The sequence below is a fragment of the Puma concolor genome, chromosome A1, assembly GCF_028749965.1.
Source record: "Puma concolor isolate L17-30 chromosome A1, mPumCon1.1.hap2, whole genome shotgun sequence".
In the NCBI taxonomy this organism is placed as follows: Eukaryota; Metazoa; Chordata; class Mammalia; order Carnivora; family Felidae; genus Puma; species Puma concolor.
This window is the reverse complement of record NC_141667.1, coordinates 140,545,094-140,572,096: the sequence shown is the minus strand read 5'-3', so window position 1 is coordinate 140,572,096 and position 27,003 is coordinate 140,545,094. Positions and strand designations below refer to the sequence as shown.

The window sequence follows — 27,003 nt, the reverse complement described above, 5'->3', positions numbered from 1 at the left end:
ACCAAAATCCTGATTTGTGTGACATCTCCCAATTTTAAAACAATTGCACCCAGTTCAAACATTTTTAACTCTAAGCAGGCCAAAAGGAACTTATCTGTGGACTGGATTTGGCTTATCAACCCTTTTTTAAAGTATTGATAAAGAGCTATTTGGAATAGAATAGAAATACTCCAAATTTCAGAAAAGATAGTTTGTATATTTGTTTATTATTCCACAGCCTGACTCCCTCTCCCTCCCCCTTTTTTTTTGCCTACCCTTTGAATTTCTACACATGATAGGATTCTGATGTGATGAGACTGATGGTTTCCATAACCAGTTCTCTACCACTCCAAATGACAATATTACAATTACATGGTCATACCTGTGTGGCATTTGTGACTCGAGTACTCTGTGATTTGGAAACTCAATATAGAGTGAAAATTACAGGCTCAATCTAACAATAGCCTTCATAGGGTGATATTATGAGCCTTAACAACATAAAATGTCCTTACCAAAGGCTCTACTTAGAAGTGTAAAGAGTGTATTTCTCCCATTTTCTGTTTGCATAGCTTTCCCAACACCATAGACTATTATGTCTACACCTGATAATTAGACTGAATGAAGGTGAAGAAACTTACTTCTTGGTTGAAAATGCTTCACAGTGAAGGAAAGACAAGGAAGGGTAAATTTTCATTAACTATTCAAAATCACCCTGGAAATGCCCACGTGGACAGCCAGATTCCCTTAAAGCCCTATAAACCTCAGGCTAAATAGCTTTTCTGAAAGTGGTTTCATTTTTCACCTTTCCAGTGCTGCTTCTGTCTTTCCCAAAACAGTCCACCCCCAGTTCCCAGTGGCTCTCACCTTAGAATCTTTTGTCATTCACATGAGAATTATTGAGGACTGTATGTGCTACTGGCCCAGATGCTACACAGAAGGAAGTGCAGAGAATCCGAGTCAGCTGGTCGTCTTTCATCTATGAGTGGGGTCACTGTAATGCGACTCCCTATGTGGCAGTGCTGGCCTTATGGCTGGGCCGTCAGCTGCTGAAGATTATCATATAAAATGAAGAAAAATGCCTAAATGGCGAATTTCTTCTTTTGGTTTAATTCTGTTAGTCACAAATGGAAAAGCAAACATGTTCTAGCTCTTGAAGCACAATGATGGTGGAACCATTACAAAAATAGGTTTTCAGTGGTCTGAATAAGTTGAGGATTGGATGTTAAGATGCATACCGTATGATTTTCTGAGATGCTATGAAAGAACTCATTTGAGTTTATATTGGCTGCAATCCTGAGGTAATGTGCAGCTTGAATATCACAGATTTTTATTACTTATATTCTAAGGGTGGTTATATCAGTCAGGAGACAGAAACCATACCACTTATTTAACTAGAATTTCATAAAAAGATTGTTAACCAGGAATGAAGTTGTTATAGGTAGTAACCAGCAGGGTAAAAAGAGAACGCTACTAAATGAAGGAGGCAACAGCTACCATTCCTAGGGCTGAAGTATCAAAGGAAGAGATTTATTGCCTGTTTGTGTTTTTCTTTCTTTCTTTCTTTCTTTCTTTCTTTCTTTCTTTCTTTCTTTCTTTCTTCCTTTCTTTTTCTTCTTCTGTCATCTCTCCTGTGGCTGTGTTTTTCTAAGTTATCAGAACCTAGAAACTTTGAAGAAGTGCCTTATGGAGCTGAAAATTGGATCTTCAAGGAGGAGATACAGAGGGACGCCTGGGTGTCTCAGTCAGCTGGGCATCCAACTTCGGTTCAGGTCATCTCACGGTTCGTGAGTTCGAGCCCTGGCTTGGGCTCCGTGCTGACAGCTCAGAGTCTAGAGCCTGCTTTGGATTCTGTGTCTCCAGTTCTCTCTGCCCCTCCCCTGCTTGAGCTCTGTCTCTCTCAAAAATAAACCTTTAAAAAAAAAAACAATAACAACAACAACAAAAAACAATGGCCTTCTTGTTCCTTTGAAAGCTCATGGAAAAAATAAGTTTTTATTTTCCTGAAGCAAAATATGTGATTCAACTTTGTTCCCAAAAAAATAATTCTAGGAAAGGGGGATTGTGAACCAATTTCTTCAGAACCACTGGTTCATGTTTACACTTTCAATTTTTTTTATTTCTGATTTTCAGGAAAAAGTATATATTTAATAAGTCAGTTTTGTCCCCAAACATGTACTCTCTCAAAAAAAAAAAATTCTCTCATCAAAAAAGAAGGTCCTGAAGTTAAAATATTGCTGTTAGAATTCATTTTGTGCTAGGCCAAAGACAACTATTAAAATACAACTGTATCAATAAATTTCAAAATTAAAAAAAAAGGGAAATACAAATCAAAACCACACTCAGATATCACCTCATGCCAGTCAGAGTGGCTAAAATGAACAAAACAGGAGACTATAGATGCTGGAGAGGATGTGGAGAAATGAAAACCCTGTTGCACTGTTGGTGGGAATGCAAACTGGTGCAGCCACTCTGGAAACCAGTGTGGAGGTTCCTCAAAAAATTAAAAACAGACCTACCCTATGACCCAGTAGTAGCACTGCTAGGAATTTACCCAAGGGATACAGGAGTACTGATGCATAGGGTCACTTGTACCCCAATGTTTATAGCAACACTCTCAACAATAGCCAAATTATGGAAAGAGCCTAAATGTCCATCCAGTGATGAATGGATAAAGAAATTGTGGTTTATATACACAATGGAATACTATGGGGCAATGAGAAAGAATGACCTATGGCCTTTTGTAGCAACATGGATGGAACTGGAGAGTGTGATGCTAAGTGAAATAAGTCATACAGAGAAGGACAGATCCCATATGTTTTCACTTCTATGTGGATCCTGAGAAATTTAACAGAATACCATGGGGAGGGGAAGGAAAAAAAAATGGTTAGAGAGGGAGGGAGCCAAAACATAAGAGACTCCTAAAAACTGAGAACAAACTGAGGGTTTATGGGGGGTGGGAGGGAGGGGAGGGTGGGTGATGCGTATTGAGGGCACCTGTTGGGATGAGCACTGGGTGTTGTATGGAAGCCAGTTTGACAATAAATTTCATAATAAAAAGTAAAATAAAATAAAATAAAATAAAATAAAACTGTACCTCATTAGAATTAGGCTTTAATTATAGATTTCATGCAAGTAGAAAACTATTTAAAAGTGGCTACAATACAAGTAGACATTTATTTCTCTTCTGTAAATAAAGACCAAGGGTGACACTCGAGAGTTTTATGATGGCTCCACCTTTACCAGAAACTCAAGTCCATACATGTCTGTGCTCTGTCATGTCAAGGGTCACGTGAATGTAGTCTGGTCCAAGATGGCTGCTAGTGCTCCAGCCATCACCTCTGTGTTTTAAGCATCAGTATGAAGGAAGGGAAGAGGAGAAGGTTGTGTCTCTTCCTTTCAGAAAGTGTTCTTACAAGTCTTACACAATACTGCAAAGGGACCTGCAGACTTACCTGGGAAATCATGTGCTCAGCTAAGAATGGGGGCTCTCTTAATTTGAGGAAGTTGGGCAGAATAACTACTGGTGGGGAAATAATCATCTTTGCCAGACTGTGGGAGGGATATTATCGCATCAGTCATAAGCCTTGGTGTGAATAAGTCTATCGGCTCCCTTTTGAAAGCTAGATTTCCAAAGGAAGGAAGACTGGCAAGCATTTTAGGGCACCAGGCAGGGGAGAATGGAGCCTGCTGAATGAGGTGGATGGAAGATATTAAAGACAAACCTCCTCTATTTTACAAGTTTGCTCAGAGCCAGCATCAGCTCAACTCCATCTTTCTTATTTATTCGTTTGTACATTTAAAGAATTTGGATTCTATACTAACAGGGAAGGGGTTATGCATCACTTATATTTATTTTGTTTCAAAAGACTACACTTTAAAAAAAAAGATTTAATTCTTGGGTTGTGCTCTTTCCCCTCTTTTATAGGGAAACACCTTCTTATGCCAAGATAGGTTTGGATTTCCATGGTTATTATATTCATCTTTGTCAGTGTGTCCCTCCCTTCCTGTGAACCCCAAAGGGCATGGAAAAATGGCATCATATTGATAAAATGTGATGCCTTCCAAGGCATTCCTTGAATATCCTATGTGCAAATATGGTCAAAATGAATAATTCAGACCAACTGGAGTGAACATTTCTCCACGGCTGCTTGGGGTAAAGCTGGCTGGCTTTGCAAAGTAGTTCTCTTTATAAACTAGCAACATTGCTTTATGATGTGACTGCATGGCAAGCCAATTTCTTAAGTGATTCAAGAATATGCATTTAGTATTTTCCACTCATTTGGCCCTTAGAACTAACATATAGGGGAGAGCATCTGGCCATGCTACACCTTGTCAGAATCAATGACGGAAACTTCCTAAGTTTCTCCATTTGACTCCGCCAGTCCCCAAAATTTCACTGGCTTCCAGCTACCTCCTCTTTCCTTTTTTGATACCTTTAATCACAATAAGACAGAAATTTCAGGAGGACATTGAGGGAGGAAAGAGATGGTAAAAAAAAAAAAAAAAAAAAAAAGAAAGAAAAGAAAAGAAAAGAAAAGAAAAGAAAAGAAAAGAAAAGAAAAAAGAAAGATACAGTTAGGAATTTGATGATGCTCTCATGTTTGCTCCAAAGTATCTCCAGTGCAAACATGTCCACTTGCAGAAAGATACATTCCTAATCAAAATGGTGAAGTGGCTGCAAAGAGAACACCTCTGGCCTCTTGGGGCAGCCTTTGCTTTCCCCCTGCACTCACTGTCCCCCAACTACCCCTTCCCCATCCCCACGCCTGTGTGGTAATGTGGATTTCTCTCAGGGATGTTGGTGAGATTAGGAAAAAGATCTGTATTGCATATCATGCAGGGGGAAAATGTCATCGAGAAAGCCAGTTCCAGCAAAATAAAATGACCCCTGTTGGTTCAGGAAAAATACTGTCCCCAGTATCCCCAGTCTCTCTCTCCTGCTTTTTCCGTCTCCAAGGCTTCACCGTCTCCCTTTTCTCTCTTCCTTCTCCTAAAGGGCAACATAAAGCCTGGTGAAAGCTTAGTTACCTTCCCATGAGACATATGAATTGTACATTAAAACAGGGAAGAAGCTCAGTGGGTGGAATGTTCAGCAGAGTGAATCATGGAAAGAGCCGACTCCTGGAGCCAAAGGGAGCTGGCGTTGGTCCCCAGTTCTGTCACTTGAACACTGACTGTCTTGGGCAAGTTACTTGCCTTTTCTGAGTCACAGGGTCTTCGGTTTATAAAACTGAAACAATACCTGCCTCATTTGAGAATTGATTGAAATTATGTGTATAAAAATTAGTGCACTATCTGTTGCCTAGTTGGTGTTCAGTATTAGTTCTTTTACCTGATCATAAAGAGACGGGAATTGTTGAGGCAAGTTAGGTGGCCTTCCCAGTATTCTGATTGGCTGGGAGCTGTGTGGGGGGTGGGGGGAGGGAGAGAGAGAGAAAGAAAAGATAGAGACTGTGCGCAAGTTTAGGGGGAGTAAGGTTATTTAATTGCATTGATTTTTCCTGCCTCCTTAAGTCCTTTTGTTGTCTGCAACTTCCGGGTATGAAGGAAAATGGAAAATGAAAACAAGGGGTCCTTGTTGTCAAGGACCTGGATACTGGTCCAACAAGATACTGGAACCAACCGAAGCAATGGTTTGGGGTGATTTCCCCCATGAGCCGATAAAATTGTACTAGATTCCTTGTGGGTTTTTCTTAATTTTTTAAAAATTTTTATTTATTTTTGAAAGAGAGAGAGAGAGACAGAGAACATGAGTGGGGAAGGGACAGAGAGAGAAGGAGACACAGAATCCGAAGCAGACTCCAGGCTCTGAGCTGTCAGCACAGAGCCCAACTCGGGGCTCGAGTTCTTGAAATGAGAGATCATGACCTGAGCCAAAGTTGGACGCTCCACCAACGAAGCCACCCAGATGCCCCATTCTTTGTGTTTTTTTAGATCCACTTTCTTTTTTGGATGGTGCCAATCAGGTGACACATTTTGTTTCTCTGAGGTTCATTTTCTGTGCTGGCTACTCTGGGGCCAACACATTCTTTTGTCACGTGTTAATATCACTGTCTGAGGATCTGTCCAAATGACAGATAGCTTCGTTTTCTGTGCCAGAACCAATCTGATAGTCTTAAGTGCAAAGATTCAGACCTTCCTTGGCACCAAAATACAGGAACTAGGCATAGGTCTCCCAGCTTTTTTTGTCCCATAGCAAATGCAATGCCCAACCAGTGTTTTGACATGACCAGAAGGTTGTCCTTGTGCTGTGTGGACCCAGGCTTCTGCTATGTCTACAGGGTCCAGCCTCAGATCAGCTGCTGCTTTCTTCATGGTTGGGAGTGGGTAATACCCACAGAGCCAGACCTGAGTCACCCTTCCAGAAATGCAGAAGGCCCTAAGACTTCCGACAGCAATCTTTCCTGGGGTTTAGACAGTAATCTTCCCCCTGGGTGAAACTGACTCATACTTTTCCCCAAGGTAAAAATTCTTTAGCCTTTTGCCCGTGATGTTTGGGAAAATCATGAGCCATGTTTTTATAAAAATTATTTGGAAGACAGATAGATAACATCTATTATAATATATCATATAATCATATACAGTTATTTGTAACAATAAATTAATGATTAATATTGATAATTAAAATAATTTAAATTAAATTTAAAATAATTTAAAGTAATAAATTATACATATAATGTAATATATAGTATAATATATAAATATAAAGTATATTTACATATAATAATAGATATTATCTGTATTATCTATCTTCCATATTATGGTTATTATATATTACATATAATAATATATTATATGTAACTATAATATATAAATAGATATTTATCTAATTGTATATTATCTGTATTATCTAATCTTTATTATCCATATTATCCATCTGTATAGATATAGATATGATAGAGATAGGGATAATACAAGGAAATGAGTTCAATAGCTATAAAAAGAACTTCAAGCAAAATTTCAACCTGTCCATCACAGGGGAGATCTACAGAGATTTTACCAGGAACGGTAAAGGCCTGGGTGGCATTCTTGGCTTGACATACATGGCCACAATTTATCCATATTCCATTCCCACAATAAAGAAAAGTGGAAACCTGGTAGGTTATAAGAAATTTGCCCACTCTGGGGGCTTTCCTGATAATCCTCATAATATTCACTGTTGAACTACTTTGGCAGGACCTCTTGACTTTAGGCTCATGAGCACTCATTAAGTCTGGCATATTACTATGTCTCGAATATTACATATATCATGACCAAAAATATTTGATAAATTATTTCAACAAAATTAGTTTCACTGGTAATAGTAAGAGTTTTATTTTTGGCTTTTAAAATGATTATTCTGAGAAGAGGTTCATAGGCTTCAGAGAACTATCAAAAGGATCCATGGCACTAAAAAGCTGTGAATCCCTAAGGGAGTGGAAGAAAGTCTTTTTACATTACCCACAGCCTCATTAATCTCATTGTCGCGATTGCTGGTTCTATCTTCCGTGGTCTCACCACCATGCCCCTGTGGGTGTGTGCCCTGTGTGTCTGTGATACACTGTAACTGTTGATCTTTCTTTGGACAGAACACTTCTTTATACAGTAAAATTCATAATGGAAATTTTCTTCAAATTTATTTCAAAATGTATTGAACAAATCTTATCTGCCAGTTACTCTGCTAGCCAAAGAGGATACTAGGTCCAAAAAAAAAAAATTACTGTTCTTTGTCACCTTACAATCTAAGGGGGATGTGTGTGTGTGTGTGTGTGTGTGTGTGTGTGTGTGTGTGTGTGTAATAACTTCTTGATTTATGTTTTCCCCCCAGATCTTGGAAGCATCTGAGGTTTAATGAGGACTTTCCAGCATTCCAGACTGCTGCCCTGCAATGAAGCTCTGAGTCACGGTCTTTGGGACTAAGGTATTGGCAACAATGTGGAACCCCAGGACAGCCAACCTGACTAACCTTCGCTGTAACCAGGATCCCAAAAGGGGTCTGGCATGAAATCAGAGCATAGAGAAAGACTTGCTTGTTAATGGAAACAGGAAAGAAAAAAAGGGTTTCCAACAAATTGCAACAGACTTTCCACCATTCTAAAGAACCCACCTTCCTTATCGACCAAGCCGTTCTACCTAGTGACTCCCATTCCAGCCTTTTGCCAGAAACAGAGCATGTCAATCCTGCTGGAAAAATAAAGATAGGACCTCTGACAAGACCTGGAACAGTGATACTCTCAAAACGGTCCAGTAGGAGAATTATGTCAGAAAGTCCGCACAGCCCCCCTGTGATACCATCCCGCAGGCCTGGATTCCAGGTGTGCTATATCTGTGGCCGAGAATTTGGCTCCCAATCAATTGCCATTCATGAACCCCAGTGCTTGGAGAAGTGGCGTATTGAAAACAGCAAGTTGCCCAAACACCTGCGGAGGCCAGAACCCTCCAAACCACAGCCTCTCAGGGGCAGTGGGTCCTACAATCTTCAGGCCGTGAACGAAGCAGCGTTTCAAAGTTCCCAGGCTCAGCTGCTGCCCTGTGAATCCTGTGGCCGCACATTCTTGCCGGATCGTCGTCTTGTTCACCAGAGGAGCTGCAAGCCGAAGGATGAGGGGCCCAGAGCACCAAACCCCAACCGTTTTGATGATCCGACTGGTGCCAGGAAAGCTGCTGGTGGCATCCCAGCCCGACCAAAGACTCTCATCTGCTACATTTGCGGTAGGGAATTTGGCACTCTGTCCCTTCCTATTCATGAGCCCAAATGCCTAGAAAAGTGGCAAATAGAAAACGACCGGCTCCCCAGGGAGCTCCGCCGACCACTCCCACGGAAGCCTCAGCCCCTTCCAACTGGACAGTCCAACCAAGAGGAGCCAAGTCAAGCTCAGCTGGTGCCCTGTGCAAATTGCGGCCGGACCTTTGCCCCAGACCGCCTTCTGGTACACCAGAGAAGCTGTAGGGTTCAACCAAGTGCACCAAAAATTCAGAATTTGACCTTAGGGAGGAAAGGTGGCCTGAAAGAGTCCACAAATTCCAAGCAGCAAAGGAACATGGCAGTGCCCACTGTGACTGATAAGGTAACTCATGCCACGTGAGATGCATTGAGTGGACCTGGGGGTATATTCTGCCTCCAGGGGAGGGAGAGAAAATGATCCCCAGGATGCCCCACTCCTAGGATGTTTTCTTTTTTTTTTTTTTTATTTTTTTAACATTTATTTATTTTTGAGACAGAGAGAGACAAAGCATGAACAGGGGAGGGGCAGAGAGAGAGGGAGACACAGAATCCGAAACAGGCTCCAGGCTCTGAGTGATCAGCACAGAGGCCGACGCGGGGCTCGAACTCACGGACCGTGAGATCGTGACCTGAGCCGAAGTCGGACGCTCAACCGACCGAGCTACCCAGGCGCCCCGGATGTTTTCTTTCCGTGACTTATTTCTGCCTCTGTGCAGCCTGTCCGACCCCAGGGGCTGTATCTCTGATGGCCAAGTAGATGCGACAACATCCCCACCTGGTGGGGTTATAGTCCTTTTCCGCTCTGCCTAAAGAAAGAGAGATGGATGTCTTTCTTCCCTGATTCCTCATCCCAAGAATCCTTGGGAGAGACTGTTATTTGAAAATGAGTCATTAATGCTGTGTCTACATTGCAGAGATATAATCCCCATTCCAACGGCCCATATTTATGACCGGTTTATTTTAGTCATCTACCTTAGGAATTCATTTTTGGCAATGCGGGGTTATGCTGAGTTTATCTTGCTAAAATAGAATCTGTGTCAAAAGCCCCAAATGACTTTAGCAACAATTAAACACTGGAGCACTTGCAGAAATAGACGTGCTCTTCAAATACAGCATGTTTTTCTTTGAACACTTACACGATTGTAATATGTAGGAGATTAACTCCAGGGGAGTCTCCAAAGCAACGAGGTGTGGGTTCATGGTTCTGGGAAGGGTTTAGCTCCCATTGATGCTCTGTACGCTGTATTTGGGTTGGATACGAGACTCTGCTCCCCACTTGGGCAACTGGGAATAAGCATGAGCCCATGGGCCCCCAACCTCTATGGTGAAGTATCGTTTACCTGAAGTGTCAGTGTCAGCCGGAATTGGGGAAGAATGTGTGTGGCCCCCCACACAGCATGGTCCATGTGCTGCCCTTAAGCCCAGGAGTGGGTATACTGTTCTGGGTCATACCTTGCAGAATCTCAAATCATGAGAAATAGGAAGTGGTCAAAATTTTTTCTCCATGGCTTGGTACTAAAACACCCCACCTCTGCAAGGATTCTTTTTTTTTTTTTTTTTTCTTTTTCAAGTAGGCTCCACACCCAGATTTGGACTAGAACTCATGACCCTGAGATCAAAAGTCACATTCTTTACTGACCGAATCAGTCAGGTGCCCCTGCAGGGACTCTTTAAATGGACTGCTTGGGGAAACTGAGGTTACCCAAGCTATCGTAAAGGATTCAACCAGAAGGATTGGGGGGCGGGGGAGTGGAGAAGGCAGCCTTTATTTCTAATGCAACTTTTCTTGCTTACTTTTTTTTTATTGCATTATATTGGCAACCTTCTAGTACTTTTCCATAACTTTCGTGTTTAAAATGAAATTATTAGAAACTTACTGGTTTACAAGTTTCCAAGACAATGATTCTAAAGCCAAAGGGTCAGACTAAGAGATGCCGAGCAAGTTTTCCAGTGAACATTGAAGAAAGAAAGGCTAGTTTCTGTGCCGAAATCAAAACCCAAGCTCTTTAAGTGTGGCATGGGCTGCAGGCTGGTCTCATAAACATGATCTGTTTTTCCCATCTTCTAGCTGTTGCTTTTCTTCCAGAACGTGTGGGGTCTGGATTCAGAGAACACACGAATCTGTGTTTCAGGGCCACAACTCAGAAAGTCCATGAGCTCTCTGATTTGCAGCCCTGTTTCCTGATTGTATGCATTTGCTTCCCGTGGTCTCAGTACAGATCTCAAGATAGGGAAGAGTGTGGTCAGGAATCCTGTGCTTGTTGTAACACATACTCTGTGCCAACAGGCTGAGCACAGCGTGTTCTCAGTCAGTCACGACTGCTAAACGAGGCTGGCCTGGGCCCACGGCTTCACAGGAAGACACCTCCTGACTCACCCAGTCATCTGGAGGGGAGATGTCAGAAGGAGAGGTCAGCGATGGCCCTCGGTGACTCGTGCATTTAGATCAAAGTAGGGGGAGTCCGTCAGAACAAGGGCATCTGCAGGATGTGGCTCTGTCACAGCGTAACCCACCCAGCTCCCAGACCTGAGAAGGCGCGTGTCAGTGAAAAACTGGCACCCATTGCTGTCAGATGTGTGCTGGCCCATTCGGGGACCACACAGGCGTTAGTGGAGGGCATGGGGAGGTCATCCAACATAGGGTCCCTTTAGCTGCCAGACTTAAAGCAAGCTTGCGTTAATTAAAATGGAGAAAATGGGTAGGCTTCAGAGAGGCATAAGATCCCTTGGAGCATTGGGCTTTACTTCTTCCCTAGAAGAGATGTTTGCCATTCCACAGTGCTTTCAACAGGAAACCTCTCCCGGGTAGTGTGGTTTTCTCTTTGGGCTACGATTTGATCCTGTTCTATTGTTGTTTTTCTTTCCCTGTGTCATTTAAAATTTAGATAGTACAGCTTCCTTGTATCATTTAAAGTTGAGATGTTATGGGACATAATCCACTTCCCATAAAGATCACTGCTTTGTGCACTGTTCGATTTCAGGATTGCATCTGCCTGTGACAGCCGACTTTTGGCTACGACAGGACACAGGCCCGTTCTTTTCACAATTCAGATGTGTGTTTCTCTTCTTCTCTTGTCAATCAAAGCCGTTTTCCTCTAGAATCCTTGAGCCGACTTCAGATCAGAATCTGCGATCTTGCCTGAGGCTCTCAGGGGGCTCAATCTCGTAGTGAATTCAGGTGAGGAAAAATCTTTTCAGAACCTTCATCGTAGTGCTGGGAAAACCATTCGTTCCAGTTGGGCAACAGTGACCGTTTCTCTGGCAGAGTGAATTACCCTGTGCTCGGAATGTTCCTTCAACATAGACTGGCTCAGTTCTCTTATGACACAGGGGTTCCTGTTACCCTTCAATCAAATCTAAACGCAAATAAAGGCCTCTGAGACGAGTTCCTCTCCAAGACTTCCATGGGCAGTTTGCTTTAGCTCCGCCTCGCCCACGAAACCACAGTATGGGCTGGAATTGTCCATTGTCTCTTCCAGAAGACAGGCCTGAATTTACCCTTTCTGATCTCACAGGCAAGCTGGGAAGGAGACTAAGCAGGATGTAAGAGAAATAAAACCCTGATGGGGATTTTTATTTCAAAGGTGGAACTGACCTGGGGTTGCTGCATCCACAGTTTACGTGGTACCGTGAGCAGGATCACTCTTTCTTTCTTTTCTCCAAAAACAGGGGAAAGCCTGCATGAGCAGTATCTACTTTAGCAGGACTTTCAAAGTGGTGAGAAGCCCGGATAAAATTTGGATGCATAAGATGGAAACAGATCGATTATCGGTTTGAATGTTAGTATTGGCATTTAATCTACTGAATTTTAGTCTATTTAGTAAGTCTATTGTCTCTCCTAGCAAGCACTTTCCTAAGCGATGCTGAGGTGTACAGTAATAGAGCTCATTGTTGATCCTTACTTTCATATGAATGAATAAATTTTAATGCTTGCATTTAATATTTGGAAAAAAATGTTGCCCTTTTCTAGAAGCTGATAGTATTTCGTTCTTCAACTGCAGGCCTTTTCTGGCTAATGGGAACACAGAACGGCAGTTTATTAAATGTAACTGCAAACCAAAATGAAGCCTTTGTCTCATTACCTTTTATTCGGTAGATAATGTTTGGAGTTATTTTCTTAGAATTTTGCTCATAGGATGTGAAAATCCTATACCATATTACAAAGTAGGCATGTTTTTCTTTAGGAAATCATCTATTTCTATAAATCATTCTCTCTGTAGTGTTAAGCTACCTTTGGCATCAGAGATGCTTAGATTTGAGCTAAAAATCCCATCAGACCCATCTCTAGCATCTGGTGCTGCCATCTGGTGTTTTCTTTTAAAGTACAGTGTCTATGCTGTGAAAAATGCTATTCTTTTTGTGTTAACTCCACATACATTTGGGAAAGTGCCCTTAGAATACAAACCCCAGTTATTGAGAGCTACAATTATATATGTGATTTAAATATCATAAGTGCTGTTCCATGGCTAACTATTCCATTCTCTAAAGGCAAAACTCTCAGTGGGAATGTCATAATCAGAAAGACTCAGAAGGGCAGGACACATGTTCTCAAAGGAGTGTGCACATTTGTATCTTTTGGGTTTGGAGTTTATAAGAAGGCATGGAAGAAAGGAAACCAACTTATTATTGAGTACCTTGATGATCAGTACTATGTATTCATGATCGGAGCTTAATATTCCACAATATTACCATAAGACAGATACTATTTTCTGACTTCTATCTGGGGAGACTGAAGTTAAACAACCTGACCAAAGTTACACAGTGGGTTTGGTAGTGGGTGTCAGAGCCAGATCTAATTACGAAGACCCTATCTTTTCAAGTCTAAGAGGTGTGAAATGTGTGGGATACAACTTGGGTGTGGCTACCCTGCCAGGCTAGGACTGCTGAGTAAGCCAAAGTGGACAGAAGTGTGTTCATTCAGCAAATATATATTGTTAGGCATTGGACTAAGTATTAAATATCTAGTCATAAAAAAGACACAGTTCTTGATCTCATGGAGTTTTTATTCTTACAGAGGAAGTAATAGGAAATAAATATAAATAAATATACAGCTGCAAATTGTGATATACCAGTGAATAATGACAGGAGGTGGACATTCAGAATCTCGGTTAGAGAAAACCTCAGGGAGGAAGCGACATTTCAGCTGAGACATGACCTGTAAGAAAGAATTGGCCAGGAGGAAAGATGTGAGGAGAAGGGAGTAATAAGAGGAGGAGACATTCTGGCCGAAGGTAGTGTGGTCAGAGCTCAATGAGCTCAATGAGATGAGGCTGTAGAAACACCATAGTCCCTGCAGCTATCCAGGAGACATGGGTCATCAGTTGTGTGGCTCTTGCAGGGATCCAGCTGAGAGCAGATGAAAACTTGGCCAAGGCATTTGGTAGCAAAGACAGAGATTAGGTATATGCACAGAATTTGGTGGTAGTTGGGATGTGGAGGTCTGAGGAGGGGTCAAGCACAGCTCCCAAACTTCTAGCTTGGGCAAGTGCTCTGGTGCCATTTTCTAAGATGGGAAGACTTGAGACAGGGTAGGCTCTTGGAAGTTAAGACCAATGGTTCCTTTCTGGACACGGCAAATTCAAAGTGCTTGTGACATATCTAAGTGGGTAAGTCAGGCTGAATATAGAAGTCAGGATCTCAAAAGAGAAGGTTGGACTGGGATATATATTTGTGCATTTTTAATGTATATTTAAGGTCATAGGAATGAACAGAGAGTTGGGAAAAGAGATGCCAGGCCGAGCCCTGAGGCATTAAATCATTGAGACACTAAAGGAAAAGGAACTGGAGAATGAGAGGCTGGAGACACTACAGAAAATGTCACGAACAAGCATGTGGAGGGCAGGGCGGGATGCTGAAAGGTGGAGCAGGATGAGGGCCAAAAAATAACTATTCGATTTGTCAGTGTGGACTGAGTCTTATAGCCTTGGAAAGAACATATCCAGAGTAGTGGTGAGGATTCCAGAGTGTGTGGATGATGAAGATCATGTCTGGTGTTTCTACTGTGACCATCTCCACCATAGACATCACTGTCCCAAAGCATTTCGCCGCAAACGTTTTCACCACATAACTAATTGGCTGTACGGCAATTTGGCTGTAAAAGATAAAATAACTGGCTGACAGTTTGGTTTCATTTCTCCATTGACAAAGTTCCAAATTTTATATTATATAAATCTTAGCTAGTCCCCGTAAAGCTCTATACACTGACGAATAGATGTTGTCTTAAAATAGGGAACAACAACACCATATGTAGACTTGAAAGAAAATAGGCTGATAAAACTTACTTGAAGGGGGAAAAAAGAGAGTGTGAAGGCAGATTGCATACTATACTATACTATACCACACGAGAAAATGATAACAGTGACATTGGTAACAAAGCCCACTAACAAATGAATTATAGCATTAGCATTTCTTACACATTTCCCATAGAACTTTGGAACGTCTATCAACAGACATGTGACAATATGCCAAGAATGAACCGAGTAGAAGGCTTTCACAATGCAGTGCAAAGCTCACTTTCAAATATGCATTCTAGTATTTGGAAAACTGATACGTCTCTTTTTTCTAAGTTTATTTAGTTTATTTATTTTGAGAGAGAGAGCACAAGTGAAGGAGGAGCAGAGGGAGAGGAAGAGAGAGACAGAATCCCAAGATGTAGGGCTCGAACTCACCAACTGTGAGATCATGATCTAAGCTGACATCAAGAGTCAGATGTTTAACAGACAGAGGCAACCAGGGGTCCCAAACTGTTACCTCTCTTAATGAAGGAAGAAATTAATAATTATGAAATTAAGAAATTAATAATTATAAAATAATTATGTTTTTATGTTTCCTCATGCCCTTTTTACTGTCCATCTTGTATTTTTTGTTATTTTATCTTTTAAGGTGAGGTTGCCTAGTGGCCAGTTAGCCACATAGCAAACATGCTTGCCAAAGGTGTTGAAGGCAAAACCACCTAGAACCAGTAACAGCAGGATGTGTGTTGAGAAGTTTGGCTCTGAAGACCAGGAGAGAAATAATGCGTGGAGTAGAAATAGAGATGTTGGGCTAAGAGAGGTTTCCTTAAAGATGAAAGTGTCCAGACCATATTTGAATGTTTAGGATTATGATCCCATGGAGTGAGGGAGGCTGAAGAAACAGGAGAGGGGACAGGGACGAGTGGGAAGCCTGGAGGAGAAACCCACAGCAGTGGGTGGGATCCCAGCGCCCACTGGGAGGGCAGGGTTTCAGGAGGAGGCACGTGTGAATGTCCGAAGGAGGTTGAATGTGGATAAAGCAAGTGTGTAGACTGCTGGTGGGAAACTGATGTAACTACAGTCTGTTCACTTATATCTCATACTTTTTTTTTTTACGAAGTACCAGCCAAGCTAATCAAGTCTATCAGATAGGAAAGCAAGGCATAGAGAGAAAAAGGTTAATTTGAAGGGTCTGCTTAGTCCTTTGTCTCTTCATGCCTTGAGCTAGACTGAGTTTCTAAAATCAAGACTAAGGCTCCTGGAGGGGCACCTGGGTGGCTCATTCAGTAGAGCATCTGTCTTTGGCTCAGGTCATGATCTCAAAGTTTGTGAGTTCGAGCCCCATGTTGGGCTCTGTGCTGACAGCTCAGAGCCCACTGCTTTGTATTCTGTGTCTCCCCCTCTCCCAGCCCCTCCCCTGTTCATGCTCTGTCTCTCTCTCTCTCTCAAAAGTAAATCAACTTAAAAAAATTTTTTTTAAAAAGACTAAGGCTCCTGGCACCATTTGCCTCTATGATTCCCAAACACAAGAATGACTTGGAAGTCTTGGCAGGCAGTAGATAAAACATTCAGTGGGATCCTTCTGGGGATTAGTACCCTTATGAGCCTTTCCAGCGGCCCTAGTTCACCTCCTCAGCTGTACTGATGTCACGAAATCCAGTGTTGACCTCACAAACTGCCCCCTGATGATGTTCACAGCTGGACTACTGATGTCCAACCCCCCATGTGCCATTTCTTCATCTTTTCTTGGTGCCAACCATGCCTGCATATCAGAGAACCACTCTAGGATCCCATGGCTCTCAGGTGTACAAAGCACAACTGTAAGGTAACCAGACCAGTCTTCTTCTGCCCTCTTGGTTCTAGAAACCAGGCCTCATGAATCTTTGTGTGTGTATACTGCATGGGTGGACTATGTGTGTATTGAGTGGGGGGTGAGGGGAAAGTGACAAATTTTTAAGCCACAGCACCACCGGTAAAATTGATGTATCACTTCCTAATACAAAAATGTGAAGAGCCATGCTCATCTGTACAAATTACAGGCTAACATAACTATTTTTTAAGATAAGCTTCAAATTACAATTATATACGTGATGGGAGAGACCATGACAGAGCTACCTCTCCTGCAGCCCAAAGACCAAAACAAAATTAGATAGTCTCTGCATTTGGTGTCCCAGTATGTGGCTTTCTGCTCCTCTAGAAACAAAAATACTAACTGTAAAGTCTGTGAGAGGAGAGTATCACACATGAGAAATTCTAATGTTACGTAGGCCTAAAAATGAACAAAGCTACAGTCCAAAAGAATTAATCCAACTTAAATAATTTTGTACATCTTCATATGATTACTTCTACCTCTTGCTCCCATCTCTCTGCTTCCAGCTCCAAACAGACACCCATAGTTTCTAGTCGTAAATCCTTTGTAAGTCTCTGCGTAATGACAGGATGGATGTACGTAGTGCTTAGAAATCCAAATTCTAAGCTCAACAGCTAGGATCTTTCCCAAGATTCTTAGAACTTCACTCAGGTAGTCCAATACAACCTGGAAGAAGTCATTATTGAAACAGAGGCGATTGTCCTGTGAACAGAATCTTACTGCTAAGCATCATACGGTTGAGACTTCTGAATAGGTGGAGTTTCAAGAGGGTCTGACTTAGGACTCTCTCTCTCTCTTTTTTTTTAATGTTTATTTATTTTTTGAGGGGGAGAAAGAGAGACAGCGTGTGAGTGGGGGAGGGACAGAGAGAGAGGGAGATGCAGAATCTGAAGCAGGCTTCAGGCTCTGAGATGTCAGCACAGAGCCGGAGGTGGGGCTAGAATTCATGCACTATGAGATCATGACCTGAGCCAAAGTCAGACGCTTAACTGACTGAGCCACCCAGGTGCACCATAGGACTCTATCTCTTGCTTTCCCTTTATATTTTGTAATTCACCTCCTGCTTATGTTCATTTCTCTTTCAAATTTTTACCTCTATGAGGTTGTCTTATGTGAAGAAATGTCCTACGAATTGAGGAAGGGCCTAATACACCCAGGAATTCAATAAGTTTCCAATATTTCAATACATCAATATTCTAATGTTCTTCTTTGGCCCTCCCTCAGAGCTGGGGGCCCTTTAGCATATAAGCTGAAGACCAATCAGGCATTGGAAAAAACCCCACTTCTGAATATCAGGTCAAATAGTATCTATGCTTGGCTTCCTTTTCTCTCTAACTGTAAATGCTGGAAAAACTGAGTGGCTTTCTTAGTTTGTGGGTTTTTCCTGTCTTGCCCCCATTGCTCCCTTCAAGCTTCATTTTCCCTATGACCTGAAAGCCATCTGACCACAAGGGTCAGGCCTCGTGCCAAAACGAGAAGCACAAGCACCAAACACCAGGGACATCCTCCATCCATTTTCTTCAAGGAAAGTCATTCTTTTTTTAATGTTTATTTATTATTTATTTTGAGAGAGAGAGATAGTGGGGGATGGGCAGAGAGAGAGGGGGAGAGAGAGAATCCCAAGCAGGCTCTGTGCTGTCAGGGCAGAGCCTGACGTAGGACTCAATCTCCCGAACCATGAAATCATGACCTGAGCTGAAATCAAGAGTTGGACACTTAACCTACGGAGATACCCAGGCGCCCCTTCCAGGAAAATCATTCTTAACAAGAATTTGGCAAGATACTTGATCATACACCTCACCTTCTAACCTTCTAAAGAATCAGGGAGAAAAGCAGTTTTATCTCAAATGTGGGAATTAAAAAAAAACAAAAAACAAAACCTTCTACCAAGAAACTGTATTCCTTTCAGGATCAGAGATTCCTGAAATGTGGAATTTGTTCTTTGACTTACATTTGTAACTAAAATTCCAAGCATATATTCAAAATACCAGTAGTTTTTTTGTATTTTTTAATGTTTTTTGAGAGAGAGAGAGAGGGAGTGCAAGTGGGGGAGGGGCAGAGAGAGAGGGAAACACAGAATAAGAAGCAGGCTCCAGACTCTGAGCTGTCAGCACAAAGCCCAATGTGGGGCTCGAACTCATGAATGTTGAGATCATAACCTGAGCTGAAATGGGACACTTAATTGACTGAGCCACCAGGCACCCCAACAGTGGGTTGTTATTTAAAAATCAGGTACACGAAGATATTTGAATATTAACAGCATTTCCAAATGATTGGCCAAAGCTTTCTTATCATTCCGAGGAACAAAACAAAACTCCAAATCATGAGTAACAGACTCTAATAGTTGGCCAATACACAGGCTGGATTGGAAAATTCCTTAACGTGGCATCCAGTAATTTCCAAAAACAATTCAATTTCAAACAACGATCCTTCCAGATGTGACATTTGGGTAGACTTGTTTGAAAACACCAGAAGTAAATGTGAAATACCAGTGGTTTCTAGACAATCAAACTATGATTGTTGAGGTTTGAGATTGAGCTACGCAGTTACTCCTATGTATGAAAATGCTATTTATACTTCGTCTGCATGTGTATGACGTGCCTGGGGGGAATGGAAACTTAATTATACACATCCAGACTAGTCAAGCTTGTTGAAATTATGCTTTAAATGACCACAGACAAAATTCTGACTTTGGGAAACGAGTCTCTGGTGACCTGGTCTCATATTCTGATCTTGTTTTCCTTTTTAGCACCTTGTGCACCCTCCCGCCTAGTCGCTAGTAAACCCCACCCCCCCCCCCCCCACCTCTTGATATTGTTGGAAGAGGGTTGGGAGATTCTGATAAGATCCTTCCCAGGAAAATCTCCTCCAGGGGACTGTTTGCATTTTGAAATAGGATTTGCTGGGAAGGCACTGTTCATCCCAAGGGAATGAATATTTGAGGTAGTCAAGAGAACAGACCTAGGAATTTTGCTGGTTTCTTTCAAATCTTACCCAATGACTGACTCTGTGGACATTCTCCATGTCCAATGACCATTGGTGTCCTCTGACCATTGGTGTCCTCACCTCCACCGTGTTTCTAGAAGCAGCTGGAATCACATCTGGAATCAGATGATAGGTGAGCAAGAAAATCACAAATCTTTGAGCACATTACTAAACTTCCTCAGCCTTAGTCCCTCCTCTGTGAGGGGTTAAAATGAAAGATCTTTTGCCAAGGACCTGCGATGGTGTCTAACAAATCATTCCCAGTCAGTTCCTTCCTGCCCCTACATAGTGGCCGTGGCGGAAGACCTACTGTCTCAGTGAAAACAAGCTTTACTACTTGCCTAAATGCTCTGTGCCTCAGTTTCCTGGTTTGCAAAATAAGGGCACTGAGTCTTGCCCAGAGGATTATAATGAGAATTCTTGCCCGTTAAACCATGTTAAGTGGTTAGTACAAATCTTGGCGCTTAAAAGTGCTGGGTAATTATTAGCTGCTACTTGGTCAGATATTTCCGATACTGGAATATTCACAGAGATTTCTCTTTTGTTTAATGTTTGTTCGTTTGTTTTTTTGCTGTTTGTGTATTTTTGAGAGAGAGACAAATAGACAGAGCATGAGTAGGGGAGGATCAGAGAGAGAGAGAGGGAGACAGAGAATCTGAAGTAGACTCCAGGCTCTGAGCTGTCAGCAGAGAGCCCAATGTGGGGCTTGGACTCCTTAACTGTGAGATCATGACCTGACATGACCTGAGTCAAATTCAGACCCTCAACCAACTGAGCCACCCAGGTGCCCCTGGGATACTCACAAGGATTTCTGAAAGAGATTTTCTTCTTTTCTCCTCAAGTACAGAGGAGAAAAGCTTTCCCTCTTATTTTCCCATCCAAACTTTCTGCCTTCTGTGATATGCCTTGTGCACTTACCACAGACATTTCAATTATTTGGCCCTAATGGAAGGAATCAGGAGTGTGGAAAATTTAAAACAGCAGCAAAGCCCCAACTTCTTTATGTTGAATTTTGTCATGCAGAGAGAGGAACACGGTCAGTGGAATGATAGCCGTCCAAAGAGCTGCACAGTCCCTCAGACCCTTGTTTTGGCAGCCAGCCATCAGGAGTGGGCCCCCAGCACAGTGACTGTGCCCACGGTTACCATGCAGCCTTGGATACCAGGCTCACCCCTTAAAATAGGAGCTTCTTAAGACCTAACGGCGTACTTCAAGACTCCCGTCACCAAGTTCCATTGTATTTGACTCAGTGCTTATATTGAAAGAAAGCAGGGAATTTTGAGTATGACCATCTGTTCATTGTCACTGTACCCCCTTTTTCTAAAACACCTCTATGACACCTGGCGAGTTTTTATTTTTCTTTTAATGTTTACTTATTTTTGAGCGAGAGCAAGTGGGGAAAGGGCTGATGCGCGGCTCGTACTCACAAACTGTGAGATCATGACCTGAGGTGAAACCAGGAGTCAGATTCTCGACCAACTGGGCCACCCGGGCGCCCCCTGACAGGTTTTTAATTCCACAGTCTGAGATTCACTCCTTTGACTCAAAGCACTGACTCTGCAGGACATCCCAGCTAAAAGGCAAACGTTTTCTAGATTGTTCACAAACCCTCTTCAGCCCCTGGCACATTAATGTCAATTAGCCACCAGTGCAGCTGATTTCTTAGAAATGAGATATAAGGCAAATGCCTCTTACTGGGGAGAGTGTGCAGGAAATAGCTCCTAGAGCCATAAGCTCTGGTGCTTTCAGGGATGGCCAGGCTGCCTTTAGGGCAATGGGGAGCGGTAGAGTCTGTGGCATTATGTACACAAAGTCCCACCTAAAGATGTCACATTTAAAACTTTTGAGAACATTGTGCTGGTCAGGTAGAACATGCCTGTCTATTGGGTGGCGTGGTCATTGGCCCAACAGTTTACAGTCTGAGATCCCGAGTATGAGGCAGCAGGGAGGTAGTTCTGGGGGGCAGTCTGGGTGAGATGCTATAATGGGGACAGACTGAGTCGTGGAAGACCCATGAAGGGCCGCACATAGTTGTGTGACAGTTGTGTGCATGGACCCCTGGCACCCACACTCCATGCCTGAGCACAGGGTAACTCACCCCAGCCACCAACATCTATTTGGGTCACCTGTGGGAATCCCCAGAACAATGAGGCCATTCGTGTGGGTCAAACATCCAGGAACGAATCCATCCAAGAATTTTACAGGGCCACAAAAAGCTCAGGATCCTAGAGAGATTCCCCAATCTGGAGTGTAGTTTTCAGAACTTACAGTTTGAGTTTAAATATATCAGTGGGTGGAGAGGTTAAGAAGTGCTTCCTCCACTCAGTGGGTACCTTCGTCACCCTGTCCCTGCGTCTTGACTAACCCCACATGGTGTGGGCTCTGTGCGTGCCACATAGGGATCTGTCCACCTGACCTACTTTACCAGAGAAAGAGCTTTGGAAAAAGTGAAAAAAATATTTCCCAAATAAAGGTGGGGAGTTAAGTATGATCATCCCAACTCATCCCAAGTTCTGTACCTAGCATGGTGCCTGGCACATGGCCTGTAACCGGAAGATTCTTCCTGAGCAACAACATCTGGGCTACACTGAATCACCTCCTGACAGACAGCCCATTCCTCCAGATGTATTTCCACTTAGGGTAGGTCTCAACCTTCCAGAAGCCCAAGCTGTGCTTTTAGTAGGTGTGGCTACGTTCTTCCCGCTCACAACACAACTTCAGTATCAATATATTTTTTAAAATTTTTTAATGTTTATATTTGAGAGAGAGAGAGAGAGAGAGAGAGAGCAAGCAGGGGAGGGGCAGAGAGAGAGGGAGACACAGAATCCGAGGCAGGCTCCAGGCTCTGAGCTGTCAGTACGCGGAGCCCAGTGTGGGGCTCAAACTCAAAAGCCGTGAGATCATGACTTGAGCCGAAGTCGGACACTTAACCTACTGCGCCACCCTGGTGCCAGTATCAACATTTAGAACCTTATTGCTTTACTGGGTTTGTGAAGTTGGAAACAATCTGATTCAATGCAGATACTTACGGACTGGCCATACTGTGCTCGTTACCAGTCACACTCTGAGACATACAGTATGCATCAACATATTGTTGATCTATATGTGGACCTGAGAAAGGCCCAAGGCCAAGTCCTGAGATGGGAAGGATTATCATGTATATCCCTCTCATGGCCATCACTTTTTAATTTTGCATCTTTACAAAAATCATTAGAGATTAATGATCACAACTAGATGGGTTGAAAGCATCTTAAGCTCGGGCACCTTTTTATTTTATTTTCTTTTTTTTAATATGAAATTTATTGTCAAATTGGTTTCCATACAACACCCAGTGCTCATCCCGGGGCAGGGGGCACCTTTTTCTACTGTACTCATCAAAGTCATGGTTTAGACCAACAGGGATGGTTTCTTTTTTCAAGATGTTCTCACCCCTGCCTTCCTTGATTCCTTTCTGACTCGACTTGGGTTAATGGAAGTCCCCAAATGAGCCCAAGATATATGGCTGTTTTGATGTAGGGATGTTATGATGCACCCTTAAAAAAAAAGGACAATTACACTTTCTGCATTTTTGGTTTCATTTCCAAGTAGTGTGTGAAGCATGTCACTTGGAGGAAAAAGGCAGGCATTTCATTTACATACATATTTGGTAATAAAAAGACATCTTTTACATTTTGATATTGTTGCTTTGACACAGCCCCAATGAAATGACCTTCTCAAAAGGAATAGGCCAACTGCTTCCATGACAGCAGATAAACCCAGCAAACTGCTGCTTCCCAGTGCGCAAATGTGGGAGGCTGCTTCTGCTCGCTGGTAGCAGATCACTAATTGTACTTGTGACCCTTCTAGAACCAAAGGTCTCAGCACACTCTCTCTCCCTTTCCTCTTGAGGGGAATGAGCTTAAAGAACATAACGGTAGGTTGGAGGGGAGGCAAGGACAAAGCCAAGGAAAATGTAAAGGAATGAGATAGTGTGAGGCAAAGGGAACCTTTCGATATCCCTGACATCAACTGAGGCAAGTGACTGACCTGACCTGTGTCTCTTGTGCACAGGTTCACACACACACACACACACACACACACACACACACTCACTCACATACTAAAGGACTTTGAGGTTCCTCTCACTGAAAGATGAGAAACTGGTGTCAGTAATGTTTCAAACAGACCAGATGCCATGCACATGGGCACAGAGGGATAGCCTTGGCTTTCAAACTATTCATCTCTGCCCCAGGGCTAGGGCCTGGCAATCTAGAATTGGACTTCTCTGGATGAAATTGTATGTGAATGGGGTTGCCACCTGGTGCATTGTCTCTGGCAAAAAAAAAATTTTGATGTCCTGGAAAAAAAAAAAAAAACCTCAGTGAAACAGTTTGTAATTCTCTCCAGTCCCTTTTTCTTTTTCCCGTTTTCTTCAATGGTGTTTATTTTTTTCTTTTTTCAGGAATTTCTCAGGAGACAAATTAAAGGGTTTAGAATCTAGATGACTGAACAATAGTCTCTAGTGCCTGGCACAAGTCACTGTAAAATCCATTATTTGATTCTGCAATTTCCTCTGACAATGTGTACTGCTGACTTGGAACCGACTGCATGCCATGAGCTCGGCAATGCAAAATACTCGCCTAAACTAGGTCTGCGTGAGAGGTTTTTAACCGGCTATGCTGAGGAATGATAGACAAACAAGAAACTGCATTCATTAAATATGTGAGATTCAGTGAGTTTTCACAGTTTTATATACCTGTTACATCACCACCATCATCAAGATAAAGGGAGAAGATCTTTGGGGTGCCTAGGTGGCTCAGTCAGTTGAACATTCGACTCCTGATTTCAGCCCAGGTCATGATCTTGCTGTTTGTGGGTTTGAGCCCCGCATCGGGCTCTGTGCTGACAGTGTGGAGCCTGCTTGGGATCTTCTCTCTTCTTCTCCCTCTGGCTGCTGCCCCTCTGCTAGCTCATGCTCTCTCTCTCTCTCTCTCTCTCTCTCTCTCTCTCAAAAATAAATAAATAAACTTAAAAACAGATACAGAACCCCCACAGTTTCCATATACCCCTTATTCTTCCTTCCCCCTCCAGGCAACCCCTGATTTGATTTTTAAGCCCTACAGCCTAGTGAGGATTTTCTACCACTGGAAGCAGGCAGTAATGGACTCTTTTGTGTTTGGCTTCATTCAGCATAATGATTCTGTGTGTTATCCATGTTGGCACAAGCAGTGGTAGTACTTTTTTTTTTTTTTTTTTTTTTAGAGTTTATTTATTTCTGAGAGAGAGAGAAAGAAAGAGAGTACGACATGGGGGGTGGGGCAGAGAGAGAGGGAGACACAGAATCCAAAGCACGCTCCAGGCTCTGAGTTGTGAGCACAGAGCCTAACAGGGGGCTCGAACTCACAAACCATGAGATCATGACCTGAGCCAAAGTCAGATGCCTAAGTGCAGTCAAATGCTCTACCACTGAACTACACCCCCTCAGATGCCTAACTGACTGAGCCACCCATATGCCCCACTTTTTTTTTTTTTTTTTTTTTTTTTTTTTTTGCTGAGTAATAGTCCGTTGAATGGCAGTATTATGCTTTATCTATTCATGGGTGTTTCCAGGTGTGTTACTGTTTTTATTATCGCTGAAGAGTCCTGTCTCCTTCAGTGCAAGCAGAACCAGTTTGTATTTCTTCCACAAGAAAGAGATCAAGATGTTTTAATATAGGAAATTTATGAAGTGTCCCATCTGGCCCATTCCTGGATCTGACTCCGTCTCCAAGGTATAAGGTCCTCACCTCACACTCAGGTCTCAATCTGATCAAGACATGTCTCATTACTTTTTTCATCACCCTCTCTCTGCCTGACGCCCTTCACAACCCAGTGCCTTAGCTGTGGCTGATACACTTCTGCAGGCAGAGAAGGTACTGGCTGCCAGTATCACTACCCTGCTGGCATATCACTACCCAGCATCTGAGGCACGGCCAGCTTCTAATGACAGGAAGTCTGGGGTCAGGGCCAAGGTGGGAAGGTGTCAACACACTTTGAAGAGCCAACCGTTGTGTTCTCAAGGACTGCCCACCTGTATTGAACAGACTGCTCCTTGCATAGTTTCTCTAACCAGTCTTTGTGATCGACTTCAACGCGTTCCTCTCAACTTACTAGAGTAATATTAAACACTTGAATAGGTCACATTCCTTTCTACCTGTTCCACAGCCCATTTGACTGACTTTTGGTCAAAATTCTTCCTTGCCTCCCTACAGCAGGCCACTGTGGGTCTCCATCTATCACAGCACTTACAAATTTTGCCTTCGAATTGAACGAGTACTTGCCATGTTGTTCTCCATTACTAAGGAAAGCTAAGGCTTGGCGTGCCCAATGACCTCCAGCATGGGGAAGATGCCGTCCTCAGTTTAAAGAGTTATTGCTGGAAGAAGCAGATAAACAAAGTCATGGAGGTAGCAAAGTTGAGGATTGTGGGCTCTGGCTTGGGGACTGGGGCCAAGTTTGGTGGGGCTAGGGACCTGTTTCACGGGGCTAAGGTTGGCACGAATGAGGTCAGCATTCAGTGTCTGGCCTTTATTCTGTACCATGGAGAACCACAGAAATTCCTGATACCACATCAGACAGGCTAAGTCTGCACAAAACATACATAGTCAAGTGCAGAGAACAGAGGGGGCAGGTGGGAGGCCAAAAATTATAAGTTGATTTCCTAGTCCAGTCACAAATGGGCAGCACAGGACCCAGGGGATGGTTCGCTCCATTTGTCCCCCAAATTATCTCTTTCGCTGACGTTTCTCAGCATAAGATGGCTAATACCATATGGTCCCATTTAGTTCTTTCTGAATTCGTATTTTGGCTAATGCAACCAAGGCAGGGACATGAGCCTGAATTACATTAAAATATCTGGAAAATATAGTTAGATTACCTTAAAATGGAAACAAATTCATGCTAAATCTTGGCTTCAGAATTTTTTTCCAGGCCTTTTTTATTTTTATTTTTTTACTATTTTTTTAAATAATGGAGCAGAAGTCAAGGGCTTCAGTTAAGTTGCATCATATAAGCATGTAACTGATATATGTTCAGCTACAAACAGTTGACAAAATAAAATGGTATTCTTGGAATAACGCAACTAAAGATACTGTAAATATTTTCATTTTGTGTTATACTTTCATTTTATACTTTGCAAAACTGTATTCATTTGTAACATTAGTTCTAGTTCCAATTACTAATTGGTTACAATACGAGACTGTATTCTATACACA

At 42.6% G+C, this 27,003-nt stretch overlaps 1 protein-coding gene and 1 long non-coding RNA gene across 4 annotated transcripts in view; one reads left to right on the top strand and one right to left on the bottom strand.

The window, feature by feature from the left end:
• Nucleotides 1–27,003, top strand: part of ZNF475 (zinc finger protein 475) — an 84,048-nt gene that overhangs the window by 44,074 nt on the left and 12,971 nt on the right. The window contains exon 4 of one of the 3 annotated variants that reach the window (XM_086705566.1): nucleotides 7,787–9,026. In XM_086705566.1, the coding sequence (XP_086561692.1) occupies nucleotides 7,995–9,026 (1,032 nt within the window). In that variant the 5' untranslated portion in view covers nucleotides 7,787–7,994. Of the gene's footprint in view, nucleotides 1–7,786; nucleotides 9,027–16,624; nucleotides 16,742–27,003 lie in introns of those variants that run through there. The other 2 variants (XM_086705577.1, XM_025924815.2) reach the window with 2 other exon arrangements.
• On the bottom strand, nucleotides 14,347–17,427 carry LOC147584524 (uncharacterized). The gene is made up of 2 exons (XR_015250637.1): nucleotides 17,260–17,427; nucleotides 14,347–14,774 (listed from the first exon to the last, which is right to left on the bottom strand). It is a non-coding gene; the product is annotated as an uncharacterized LOC147584524 (long non-coding RNA).